The 13,783-nt window shown below is 37.6% G+C and overlaps 2 protein-coding genes across 4 annotated transcripts in view; one reads left to right on the top strand and one right to left on the bottom strand.

The window, feature by feature from the left end:
- PIK3R4 (phosphoinositide-3-kinase regulatory subunit 4) overlaps window positions 1-7,887 on the top strand; it is a 74,034-nt gene extending 66,147 nt beyond the window's left edge. For 2 of the 3 annotated variants that reach the window (XM_037731938.1, XM_017510154.2), the window contains exons 16-21: window positions 638-849; window positions 2,644-2,775; window positions 5,665-5,765; window positions 6,119-6,207; window positions 6,456-6,564; window positions 7,344-7,885. In XM_037731938.1, the coding sequence (XP_037587866.1) occupies window positions 638-849; window positions 2,644-2,775; window positions 5,665-5,765; window positions 6,119-6,207; window positions 6,456-6,564; window positions 7,344-7,514 (814 nt within the window). In that variant the 3' untranslated portion in view covers window positions 7,515-7,885. Of the gene's footprint in view, window positions 1-637; window positions 850-2,643; window positions 2,776-5,664; window positions 5,766-6,118; window positions 6,208-6,455; window positions 6,565-7,343 lie in introns of all 3 variants that reach the window. The other variant, XM_017510153.2, reaches the window with a different exon arrangement.
- A 1,848-nt stretch (window positions 7,888-9,735) lies between these two features.
- The window catches only part of COL6A6 (collagen type VI alpha 6 chain), a 148,617-nt gene continuing 144,569 nt past the window's right edge, over window positions 9,736-13,783 (bottom strand). Inside the window, exon 38 of the mRNA XM_017510156.2 lies at window positions 9,736-11,607. Coding sequence (XP_017365645.1) covers window positions 11,397-11,607 — 211 coding nt within the window. The 3' untranslated portion in view covers window positions 9,736-11,396. The remainder of the gene's footprint in view (window positions 11,608-13,783) is intronic.

Raw genomic sequence — 13,783 nt, 5'->3', positions numbered from 1 at the left:
ATCTGAAACAGTTGTGGTTGTAAGCATTTTGGATATGTGATAATTAACCTGTATATGCTAACATCAGGTCCTCCCTCAAATGATGCACTGAGAAGGGCACATCACTTCTGTGGTATCTTTCCCAATAAAACATAATTTCAGGATAATAATGAGAAAACATCAGACAAACCCAAATCGAGGAACATTCTCCAAAATAGTAGTTTTCAAAAATATCAAGGTTGTGAAAGATTGAGGAACTGTCACAGATTAGTAGAAATTTAAAATTGCCATGTATTTTCTTGGATTGGATCCTGGAATAGTGAAAGGACACTCGTGGGAAAACTAATAAAATCAGAATATGTTCTGTACTCTAATTACTGGTATTATATCAAGGTTAATTTCTTAGTTTTGATAAATGTTCTATGGTTATGTAAGTTGTACTTAAGGGGATGCTTGAGTGAAAGATATATAGGACTCTACTATTTTTGGAATTCTTCTTTTCTAAGTCTGGAATTTTTTAAATGTATCAGCTTTTATTTTCTTGATGGAGTCACATAGTTTTTGTTTGACTATGGACAGGATATAAATTCATTTTAAATGGAAACTAGTGCTATGTTTTCAGTGACCTGAAACGTCTATGCTTTGTGTATTTCTCTAGAATTCTAGATCAGAAGGAGGACGGTTGTGTTGTGGATATGCATCACTTCAACTCTGGGGCGCAGTCTGTTCTTGCCTATGCCACTGTGAATGGCTCTCTGGTTGGCTGGGATCTTAGGTCTTCAAGCAATGCGTGGACTTTAAAGCATGATTTAAAGTCGGGCCTCATCACTTCCTTTGCTGTGGACATTCACCAATGCTGGCTCTGCATTGGTAAGCTAACTTTCAAGTCATTGGGCTTTGAATGCCACTTATGCCTGTAATGGCTGTCTTGTGAAAGCAGTTTTTTCCTTTTTGTTTATTGGTAATTTTTCCCATAATCATGTTAAAATAACTTGCAATTTAATTTTTATTCATTAAAAAATAGGTTTGAAAGGATGAAAGTAGTGTCCTAAGGTATAAAAGTTTCCACCTTATCCTTGTTCTTAAATGAGGCTCTTTACTTTGTAATCATTAAGTGATCAGATTTGCTGGCATTCTCTTACTCTGCCAGTGAAACAGCAGACTTGATTTAAGGAAAATAGCATCTGAGATTGGGCAGACATGGTTTAAATTCCAGTAGCTTTAGGCAAGTTATTTAACTCCTCTGAATTCAGCTATCTTCATCTTCAAATGGGGATAATCCTTTCAAGGGCAGCGTTGAGGATTTAATGAGGTAAAAGGATCTCTCAGAGTGCCTGGTGTTGGGAGAAGAGCTAAGCAATGGTTTCTTACTTTATTATTTGTCTTGTCTCCAGAGGCTAAAGTTGAACCAAGTGATCTAGCTTGCTTAAACAGGATTTTAAAAAATGTATTGTTGCATGATATTCCATTTTATAGATAACAGTTTGTGTATCCCTCTATCCCTCCGTTGATGGATAGCTGAGTTGTTTCTAGTGTTTGGCTTTTCAGAGTCAACCTGCTATAAATATTTCCAAATAAGACTTTGGAAGGACATACATATTTCCATTTCAGGCATATTTATACCCAAGAATGGGATTGCTGCTTTTGTAAAGTGTATTTTTTAATTGACAATCATATATATTTGTGGGGTACAGTGTGATGTTTTGATATATGTATTAATTGTGGGATGATTAAATCAAACTAACAGACCTGTCACCTTACATACTTGCTGTGAAAACATTAAAATTTATTCTTTTGGCAACTTTGAAATATACTGTATTATAGTCACCATTCTGTGCAGATCACCAAAGCTTATTCCTCCTAACTGAAACTTTATACTGTTTGATCAACATCTCCCCTTTTCCCATCTGCCTCTTTCTTCAAGTTTCACATTTTTCCCCCACGGTGCTTTGAACATGTCCCTTGAGAAGCTGCCACATCTTATTCTTTTCTAGTTGGCATGCTTATTCAGAGGAATTATCTTCTGTGCTTGAATTTAGGTTTTCTAGATTTCCCTAACTTATATTTGTTACACTGTTAAGTGTGTGCCCTTTGCTTTATTACTTTTTATAGTTTATATGGAATGCATTTTTTTTGCCTTTTGTGTGAATAAACTGCACAGGTACAGGAAGATGTACATACCTGTCTATACAGTGTTTAAGAGAGAAGGATAAATGGAAAAAAACTGAAATCTGATGATAGCTACAAAGCTGCTGCTAAAGTGATCATTGAATGCTAGTAAAACATCTTTGGGTATTTAAGGCAATGTGAACATTTTGACTTAACAAATTCATTTTATATCTTCTCAATAATAGCTTCTGTTTTTGTGGGTACCTTTGGCAGTTAATAACAATATCAGTTACTAATGACTTACTCATTTTTAATTTACATTCCTTAGTACTGTAGCAGCATTTTAATAAGCACCTTAAATCTCTGTTATTTAACAATCAAAGGGGTACTGTTTGAAACTGGTGAGACAGCTTCATGAGAACAAACCTTTTTTAAGTAACTAAGGCATTTTTCAAATAAATTCATACAAAGCTAATACTGTTTACCATTTGTATAAATGGAGCTTGATGTGCTTTGATCATTATATGTTAATTTTTTTGTGCTTTTATCTTTAAGGTACAAGCAGTGGTACCATGGCTTGTTGGGACATGAGGTTCCAGTTGCCAATTTCAAGTCACTATCATCCTTCCAGGGCTCGAATCAGGCGCCTCTCAATGCACCCTCTCTATCAGTCCTGGGTGATTGCAGGTAAGATGCAGGACTGGCTTTTATGTGTTGGGAGATTTTCTTGGAAAGTACATAATAACCTTCTGCCAAAACTCATGTTTTTAGTTTTTAACATATGAACTGAATGCTTCTCTTCTGATTGTGGAGGTTCTCTACTACTGATACCTCACTGTCATCTAATATTTATTATGTTCAGAAATGATCTCATTGGCCACCATCATTACTCTCCATTCTTAACTGTCCACGACCATCTCCTATTCTTTTTTTCTCCTTTGTCCCCTATTTTTGTTAAAGCTGCAACCATCTTCCTAGAGAGCTAAGATTCATCCACCTTCGTTGCAATTTCTTGTTGCTCTGTTTGCTTTGTGTTGCTTGAAAGTTTCCCTTCCCTCCTTGGGCATTCAAATTTTCTTGTATGGCTCCTGGGTAAGACACATAGACAAGTCTTGAAACTGATTTTCCTCATCTTTAATATGTAGTTAAAAATATACTTACCTTGTAGAGTTATAAGGAATTGAGATAAAACATGCAAAGTATATACTCTAGCACACAATTAATGCTTGATAAATAATAACTCATTATTTTTTTTTGAGACGGAGTTTCACTCGTTACCCAGGCTGGAGTGCAATGGCGCGATCTCAGCTCACCGCAACCTCCACCTCCTGGGTTCAAGCAGTTCTCCTGCCTCAGCCTCCCGAGTAACTGGGACTACAGGCGTGTGCCACCATGCCCAGCTAATTTTTATATTTTATTAGAGACGGGGTTTCACCATGCTGACTAGGATGGTCTCCATCTCTTGACCTCGTGATCCACCCGCCTCGGCCTCCCAAAGTGCTGGGATTACAGGTGTCAGCCACCGCGCCCAGCCAACTCTTATGTTTTCTCCTCAGCCCTCTTTCCTCTAGGCTCTTTGTGATCCCTTCTTGTACACCTAGTCCATCTCATAGACTGCTGCTATAAAAGTCACCATGTTGTCAAGTTCTGTGGCCATTCTTGTGAGCCCTTTGCTTACTTACCATTTGATCAGTTGATTTCCATTGTTTTCAGATACTCTCCTTACCTGGGTTCAAGGACAATTCTCTTGTTTCTCGTACTTCTTGATCTGCTGATTCCTTCTCATCTTCCTGGCTTTAAATTGTGGCCTGCCACAGGACCCAGTCTTTGGTCCCAACCACTTCTACACTGGCTGTGTGTGATCTCATGCAATCTCACGCTTTAACTACTACCTTTATTCAGACTCTTATATATCTATTTAAAATCCCCTTTAAGATGTCTAATAGCCATTGAAAACTCAACGTCTAACTCAACTGATGCTTGATCTCCTCTCTACTGAGTCTCTCTACCACTGCCTTCTACCGCCCTTCCTATGGTATTCTCTCAGTAAATGGCAACTAGGTGCTCAGAAGCCTGGAGTTGTCCTTGACTGTTCTTTTTCTCATCCTACTTCCAGTCCATTAGCCAGTCTGTAAATTCCATTTTAAAGTATATCCAGAATGTGATCATTGTTTACTACCTCCATCACTATCTCCCTAGTCCAAACCACTCTTTCCCCTATTAATGCAGTATTCTCTTCACAGCCTGCTTCTGTCTGTACCTCTTAAGACCATTTTTTTCCCCTTCTGCTTAGTACCTTCTGTTGGCTTCTCGGTCCAAAAGACTTTATGGGACCTGCCTTCTTGCCACCTTTCTGACCTTCTTTATCACTCAGCATTCTAACAGCAAACAGTACCACACTCAAGGTAGGGTAACTTAAGGAGAATTTATTTTCAAAGAAAATTGTTTACAAAGGTTTGGGTGTAGGGGTATCACAAAAGATAGTACAGTAATACAGGTTGGTAACAGCAGAGTAGCAGTAGAAGGTATGACAGGAGGAGAGTATAGTTTCTGAATTTGGAAAGAAGTTGAGTACAGAAGGCCACCTTGAAAGGAGCAGTGACTTTGAGGAGTAAAACCAGCCTGATGTGAATGACCTGACTTTCTTCCCTCCCTCCCTTTGATCTCCCGCTAGGGTTTCCCATAGGCATGTATTAGTTTCCCATTACATCATAACTTATTTAATAATTCTGGAGGCCAGCAGTCTGAAATGGGTTTTGTGGACCAAAATCAAGGTAGCAACAGAACTGTATTCCCTCTGGAAGTACTAGGGGAACATCTATTTTCTTGACTTTTCCTGCTTCTAGAGCTAAATTCCTTGGCTAATGGCTCCTCTTTTCATCTTTAGAGCCAGCAGCATAGCATCTTATTTCATTGTTATATTGCTTTGTGTTCTTCCTGCCAAATCTGCCTCCCTCATCTAAGAAGATTTGTGATTGCATGTGGGGGTGCCCCTTGGGTAATCCAGAATAATCTGTCTCAAGGTCCTTAACTTCATCACATTGGTAAAGTCACTTAGCTCTATAAGGTACCATTCACAGATTATAGGACTTGGGTATCTTAGGGCCATTATTTAGCTTACCACAGGCTGGTGAATCCAGCTACCTTGTTGATGTGGTTCATTCAGGTCAGATTTAGAGCAGCAAATGGAAAGTAACCAGCACTACTGCCCTTTCTCCTACTTAGCTCCCATTCTCAGTCTGCTCCTGCCACACTGACTTGTTCTTTGAACTCAGCACACTCCTGCTTTGCATTTTTGTCTGTTGTCTTCACTAGAATGGAAGTTCCGTGAAACTGCGAATTTTTTTGCTTTGTTTGCCATCTTCAGTGTCTAGTACAGTGACTAGCCCATAGTAAAAGTATTTACTGTATTTACTGACTCAGTAAATAACAATAAGTGAATAAAGCTTGTTATATTGTCTCTCCCCCTGAGAGAAAGAGGTTTATCTTTCTCTCAGGACTGCAGTTTGTTTTGCTGCAATCTTCTCCAGCTCTTCTTTTTGTCTGAGTCATGGTTCTGGCCTTTGTCTCCCTTAGCTGTTCAGGGCAACAATGAAGTGTCCATGTGGGACATGGAGACTGGTGACAGAAGATTTACTCTCTGGGCCAGCAGCGCACCACCACTTTCTGAATTACAGGTTTGACTTCAGTTTTGACTGTAATGGATGATATTATTCCCCACATCCTATGCACTTTCAGGTGTTTAAATTTGGGTATTCAGTAACATCAAGTTTCATGTGGCCATTGCTACATGAGTGTTTCCTTGCCAGTGGTGTGCATCACTGGGTAAATAAGTTGCTAGCCCCATAAAGCTTGTGATGTTTAGGAAAAGCCCAGATTGAAGTAGATAGGGCATACATAACTGGTCTCTCACTTCAAGTAACCAAGTGCTTATAAAGCTTCTGACAGTTAACTTGCCTGTAGAAATAACACCATCATTTATGGCATACACTGATGTCTTTTATTTGACTCCATATTTATTTCTTTTAAGCCTTCTCTTCATAGTGTTCATGGTATCTACTGTAGTCCTGCAGATGGAAATCCTATCCTGCTAACAGCTGGCTCAGATATGAAAATAAGGTACAATATCTCAACAAATACTTAAAAAGAATAAAATGTAGATGGATACTTTTGCAAGGTGTTATTATAGATACTGATGGCACTGTAATGTTTAAAATCATCTTATAAGGACAGCTGTTAATTCTTTGTAACCAATAGTATGCTATTCTACAAAAACCTCTACAATGCATTGATGAAGATAAGCCAATGATTATCAGTTCCTCCCATTGTCCTGTAGAGATTGTCATCATTTATTTCCTCTTCCCTAGGTTTTGGGACTTGGCTTACCCAGAAAGGTCCTATGTTGTTGCAGGAAGTACTAGTTCCCCATCTGTGTCCTATTACAGGAAAATAATTGAAGGCACTGAAGTTGTCCAGGTACAATAGTCTTTTCATTTCTTTCAACTTTTGTAAGCATAAACATGGCTTTCGTAAACAGAATTAAGATGAATGACTTGACACACCAGAGTAGTACTTTGAATTTATTTTTTCTTGAATTTTCTGTATTTAAAAAAATTAACTTTTATTAAGGTAAAATAAGTACATATAAGTAATAGCTCAAATGACCAGTAGGTACTTTATAACATCGTAAAGAAGCACTTTTATTATCCCCTTACAAATGAAAAAGGCACAGTGAAGTTAAGTAGTAATTTGTTCAAGATCACACAGCTAGGAAACAGAAAGCTGGGATTCAAACCTGGCTGTTGGGACCATAAAGTTTGTATTCTTGACTCAGGTAAAAAATTCAAGTAAGAAAACATACCTTTGGTGCCTGGGCCAGAGTAGGTGCTCCATAAATGAAAGTGTGCTTCCTTCATGATGAATATTAAGCTTTAGAAGTACTAGAACATCTGCTAGTATTCTATCCCTTTTTTCTTTTGATGTTGGCAAAAGTTAATATGCACACAATATTGGCCTGAAATAAATTTTCCATATTTATAAGTGGCTACTCATGAACTACAACAACTAGGACCCTAGAATGTCATTTTGGGTCCTTTACTTGTTTTGCTCAGTGTATTTGTGAAAGCATGACTACTTTACAAAAGGTGTTAAATATAACACCAACAACATCTCAGAAGCACGACTATTGGCAAGAGGAAGAATGTGGTACAGACTTTAACTTCTGGCTTTCTCCCTGACTTTTAATCACCAAACAGGAAATTCAGAATAAGCAGAAAGTAGGACCAAGTGATGACACCCCTCGAAGAGGCCCAGAGTCCCTGCCCGTGGGACATCACGACATCATCACTGATGTTGCCACATTCCAGACAACACAGGGCTTCATCGTAACTGCTTCTAGAGATGGGATTGTGAAGGTGTGGAAATAAAAACCTACTGATTTGTATAAATTGTAATAAAGTTATAAATATACTACTGTAACTAACTCAAGAGAAAAGGCATTTCTAGAGAACAGAGTCATTTCCTTAATTTTCAGAATTATGTCTCTATATTACTGTTTTATGACTAAATCGTATCCAGAATGGTTAAGATGTACTTGACTAGTTTACTTATGCATCTCTTTGCAAGAATCAGCCAGCCAATAATGTCTGGGATTTTTATTGTATATGTTACAGAGATGAGAAATGTAAAATATGAAAACGAATGTTTATTTTGTATTGAAAAAGATGGTTGAAAAGATGGTTTTAAGCTATTATAGTATAAACACATTTTTGCTATTAAAAATGCTATTCAAAGCAGTCAGTATTCATGCATCCTAAGAGTTTGTGCTTTCCGTGGTGCTTTTAAATGATAAATTTTAGCAGCATTTGTTCTAAGGTGAAGAAATGGACTCTATATCACAAGGAATCAATGACAAAACTAGGTGTTAGGTCCAAATCTCTGGGCTCAAAATATTTTGCCATTTCTGCTCTGTCTTATATATCTTGTGTGTTTTACAATTTGCCTTATTAGTTATTTAACACTGTAGAATTGATTTCCAACAGATTAGTTATACACATGTGCCTCCTCTTGGCCATTATGTTTTATGGGCTGTACCATAAATTCTGACACTGGGCCCAACAACCTGCTTTTATCCAGTATAGACTTGAATGCGTGAAAAAGAAAACTAAAGCTGTTAAAAATACACCAGACGTTTATATTTTTTAAAAGGCCAAAATTGGTCTTTTCCACTAATATAAACCCCTTTAAGGTTATGGATTACTATTTGCATACAGACTCTCTCCATATTTAATTCTCATCCACTTGTAGAAGGGTTTATTATATTCAAAATATTTTAGTTTAAAATTAGTTACATAAGTCTATAAAACCAAAAGATTGAATAGATAATCTCAGCCAAAGGAAAAGCCTACTTGCTTAGAAATACTCTCTAGTTTTATAATTATATAATTAAGTTACAGTACATATGGTTTACAAAGTATACATCTAGTTTCATGATTCAGTACAATCATCCCTAGGTATCTCTGGGGTATTGGTTCCAGGACCTCCCAAGGATTCCAAAAGCCACAGATGCGCTAGTCTCATATAAAATGATGCTGCATTTGCATATAGTCTACACACATCTTCTGATATACTTAATTATTTCTAGGTCACTTGTGATACCTAATACAATGTAAATGCTATATAAATAGTTGTTACACTGTATTGTTTAGAGAATGAAAAGAAAGTCTGTACATGTTCAGTACAGACATAACCATCCTTTTTTTCTGAATATTTTTTATCCATGGTTGAATTTATGGATGTGAAACCCACAGCTACAGAGAGCCAACTGTACTTAGTTTTTAAACAGGTAAACAACAGAACTACAGAGTTATTTGTTTACTGACAAAAAATGCCCAGTCATTCAACAACCTCAAAGTTAGGAGTGATGGTCTAACTAGGCTTGATAGCTTAGTGGATTAGTAGAAATTGCAAATTTGGCATTGTCATGTTGCCTTGCCTTTGTTTCCCTTAAAGTTTGCTAAGACCATGTTTACAGGATTTCTAGCTACTAAGTCAGATTTAGAGTCTGCAGGGGGTTGGGAAAATTTTTTTGATAACATAAACTGTAATGCTGAGATTGGACTTCAGCCTGGAGCCATTAGATAAGCTGTAAGACTGATAAATGTGGGAAATGCTACGGAAAAAAAGGGAGTGGGCTGACAGAGATACCCTTTTCTCCCCTTACCACCCATTCTTCTCTGTCCCCTTGCCCCACAAAAGAGCCCCAGTTTTGGGAAAAAAAGAAAAAAAGTTACTTGGTTGAATTCTAAGTATTACAATCTGATGCCATGTTAAGTTGCTGCATCTCTTTTTAACCTCTACTTAAAAAAAAAGTTTGACTCACAGCTCAGTGCAGAGATAATGGGAGGCAGTTCCTTTACAAAGAAGCATCCTGCTTGTGTGATTCCTGCTTTAAATATAGGTTTATTAAATTTATATTCAACTTAATTTTTGCTGTTTCCACTTTTAGGAGAAAGAGGTAAATCAGGGAAAATAGTAATATTAGGGATTTTTAGAAAAGAACTTCCATTTGCAGCATGCCTTAGAGCTCTCACCTATTAGTAATTCAAAAGATGGCCCAAAATGCTAAAAATAATCTGTCACTAAGGGAATATTTGTTTGGTGTTCTTTACTTGCCAGTGCAGAAAAACAGACAAATACATCTTAATAGTATTTGCAACAATTAGCAAAGGGAGTTTGTGCTTAACTCAAAAGTTAACCAGAGAAATCCCTTTCATTAAAATATGTCGTAAATATTGCTCATTAATTTCCTGTACTGGAAACATTTTTCCTGAACCCCTAAGCACCACTTAAGATAGATTAAACAAACCTGATGTGTTTTATTTTTCTCTATTACCTGAGTATGAATGTGACATTTAACTCTTTGAATTTCTTGCTCCTCTGAAGACATTAGGTACTGTCTTTGGATTTGCCAGAGTAAGGATGGCAGAAGTGGTTTTACAAAAAATACCGCAGATAAATTTTCTTTCCAAGTTTTATGAAAATAGGTATAGGAAAGAAAATCTGAATGTCCTTGGTGTCAGTATCTATCTGCTCCATGCATCCAAGCAGGGCTTCTTTCCATTCCCAAAGAGAGGGATATTCTGGACTAACAGGGTCATTGCTACCAACTGTGGAGCCAGCCCTTAGACTGATGTAAGGTCTGAACATTGTGTTAAATAATGCTATAGTTATTGGGTGTTGTTGAAAATAGGCCTATTATAAAAATAAAAATTAAATGCAGATGAAGACACAACCATCAGAACATGCTGCCAGAGACCAGGTACTTCTAAAACCTTTCCTACTCTAACTTACTCTGATCTCTTTAGCATCTCTACAACTGCATATGAATTTGAAGATTAAAACAACAATTTTCTTATGTTTTTCCACACTCGGTGTGTATTTAAGGGTGTTTTTAAGAGCTCTGCCAGTCATGTTTTGGTGCTATTACTGACTAAACAGCTACCTGATAGGTAAAAGTAACTCAGAGCTTCATCTATGACAAGTTGTGTCTTGACTCTCCTTGTCTAAAGAATATATGGATTAGTGAAAATTAATAAATGACTGTAAGAGGAAAGAGACTAGAAGTCCATCAAAATGGCTTCAAGCTCCTTCAAAATGGCAGTAAGCTTCATAATGAAGAGAAAATTTCTAGCTCAAAAGCAGTAGTTTATGTTCTGTAGGAATTAATGACTTTTTCAGTGAGTTTAGGAGGATTTCGAGCTGGAGAAAATTACCCTTTCTCATCAGTCCAAGCAAACTCCCACAGTGGTGTGTTTAAATGGAATAGTCATGGAAGGTCAAATTTTTAAAAAGATGATATATAAACCGCATCCATTTCTAGGGTAAATTTTGGAGTGGTTTAAAACATTTAAAAATAACTTTGGTTAAATAGATGAACATTAGACATTACTAAATTAGGAAAGGAGGATGAGTATGCAGAAAATGAACTGGACAGAGACAAAAGAATTAAACCCATGTAAACATACGCATACATCATAAAAATTTTACCTTCAAATTATGTCTCCATTAGACTTTTCAAAACACTTCTCTCATTCTTCTGTCTTCTAATGAAACAGTTCTTGGATATATCAGTCTTAGAGTGCTAGAATTGTCAGGAGTGGTCAAATAAATGAACAAGATAAATCAATATCAATGAATACAGGAGGTCAAGTCACCTGATAACCTACAAACTGTTGCTTGAGTTCTGGCCGCAGATTTAGTTACTATTTAAGTCCAGAGTCTTACCATGCTTCCTAAGGCTATGTTGTTCAAGCATTTCTTTTACCGTGTCGTTTAAGAGCAGTTTTTGTCACCCTTTTTCCATTCTTAAAAATATGGGAGGTGTTTCTGATAAAATTTTGAATAGCATCATCTCTGCCACTTCTTATTACTCTTGAAAGATATTTTTTATCTTGAAAGAATTTTGCCTTCTGTAATACATCTTCTTTCAGGGTAGCTTTATGTGGTCCAGGAACAAAGCTATACAACAAAAGAGAACATCACAGAAGATAAATGCCATTTCAGCTTTAATAGACTACATATTAATCTGTCTTACTAAATTGTTTCACCCATTTCCTTGTTGTAGCCTTCCTCCAGGGTAATTTTAAAATTACTAAACTGGGTACTTATTCTGGCTCATAAATCAGAAGCTGACAAATGAGACATCAAAGTATGCAAAAGTATTATTTCAGCAGCAAAGTTTCTTCATGGAATATGTACCATTCAGATCTACCCATGGCTGGTTCACTAGCTGAACTTTTATTCACCTGTAAACCTCTTTATGATCTGTTCCCACTTTTCCACCCAACCGGAAAGAAGGTTCATGAGACCTTGTCTGTTAACTATAGTAATCCCAGGAACCTAAAAGTGCTTAACACATAGCAGTCACTCAATAAGTATGTCTAATGAAAGCATGAATGTATGCCACTCCCTTCTTTCATCTCTTCCTTTCTTCCATAGGTCCATCTATCCATATGTTTACTACCTGCTTAATAGAAGGCACTGTGTTAGATACAATGGTAGGCATAGAAATAGAGCCTAGTCTGGCAGGCACGTAAAGAGCCTGGCTGGGAGTCATGAGTAGCCCGACAGTAAAGGAGCTGGAGTCAGGCTCTGGAAGGGCTTTCAGGATGGGTTGAGAAATCAGGGAATCATAGAAGCCAAGTGCTAACCAGAACTTAGAACCTGTCCGAAAAACCTATGCTGACTAAGAGTGTCCTAGAATCTGTACTGCCTGTATGGCAGCCGTGAGCCACACGTGGCTTTTGAGTACTTGAAATGTAGTGTGACTGAGGAACTGAAATTTAATTTTAATTAAATAACCACGCATAGTGGGTAGCTCCTGTATTGGCCAGTACACAAAGGGGGCTGTTTCAGACAATCTTATTTTACAGGGATGTTGTGAAAAAGCTTTGGATCCAAAAACATTCTTAAATTCTAGCCCCTAGCTGAGCAGCTTTGGGCAAATGACTTAAGTAGAGTGACCCTTGTTTCTTCAGGTGTAAAGTGGGAATGAAAAATAACTCCTGTTGTGAGCAACAACTAAAGTCCACTAGACTAGTTACCATGGTGCTCTGTTGGATACAGACGAGGAAATTGACATGCATAGAGGTAAAGTCAATGGCAGAGCTGGAACTATAACCCAGCTGTTCTGAGACCGAGTTCAATGTTACTGCCATTGAACTAGATTTTTATTCAGGACACTATGGAGAACTATCAATATATTTGGAGTAAGAAAGTGAGATGATAAATATACTATCAGGAGCATCTGGAAATGGATATAGAACTACAGAATACAGATGGCTTGGGGCAGGCAGGACCACTAATGTATGAGCCTGGCACACAGCAGGCTCTTCATAAATATTTGTAGGATGAATTTGCATGAAAGCTGGTGGTATAACAAGAGAGAGAGACTTCTCAATGCTGATAAACTTGAGCAATTAGCTGAATTACAGTCAAGGGAAGTGATATGATTTGGATGTCTGTCTCCTCCAAATCTCAGTTTGAAATTGACTTCCAGTGTTGGAGGTGGGCCTAGTGAGAGGTGTTTGAGTCATGGGGTGGATCCCTCATGAATAGCTTGGTGCTGTCCTTGTGGTTATGAGTGAGTTCTCGCTCTTAGTTCATGTGAGAGCTGGTTGTTTAAAAGAGCCTGGAACCTCCTGTCCTCTCTCTTGCTCCCTCTCTTGCCATGTGATGTGCCTGCTCTCCCTTCATCTTCCACCATGAGTAAAAGCTTCCTGAGGCCTCACTAGATGCTGCTGCCATGACTGTACAGTGTGCAGAACTGTAAGCCAAATAAACATCTTTTCTTTATAAATTACCCAGTCTCAGCTATTCCTTTATAGCAATGCATTGCAAACTAATACAGGAGGATCGAAGAGAACTTCAAAACGTTGAAATCAAAACAGTGGCAATATACACTGGTGTCCATTTCTTATTTTTATCAGCGGTAAAATCTGACCTCTGAAAAAAATCAGTATTTAGAAAATGAGTATAGTGAAAGAGATAGAACAAATTTAAAATTAAAGTTATTTCAGGCCGGGCGCGGTGGCTCACGCCTGTAATCCCAGCACTTTGGGAGGCCGAGGCGGGTGGATCACGAGGTCAAGAGATCGAGACCATCCTGGTCAACACGGTGAAACCCCGTCTCTAC

The sequence above is a fragment of the Cebus imitator genome, unplaced genomic scaffold (genome assembly GCF_001604975.1).
Source record: "Cebus imitator isolate Cc_AM_T3 unplaced genomic scaffold, Cebus_imitator-1.0 Scaffold432, whole genome shotgun sequence".
Taxonomy (NCBI): Eukaryota; Metazoa; Chordata; class Mammalia; order Primates; family Cebidae; genus Cebus; species Cebus imitator.
Note: the sequence above shows the minus strand (reverse complement) of the source record. Positions and strands in the feature narration are given on the sequence as shown.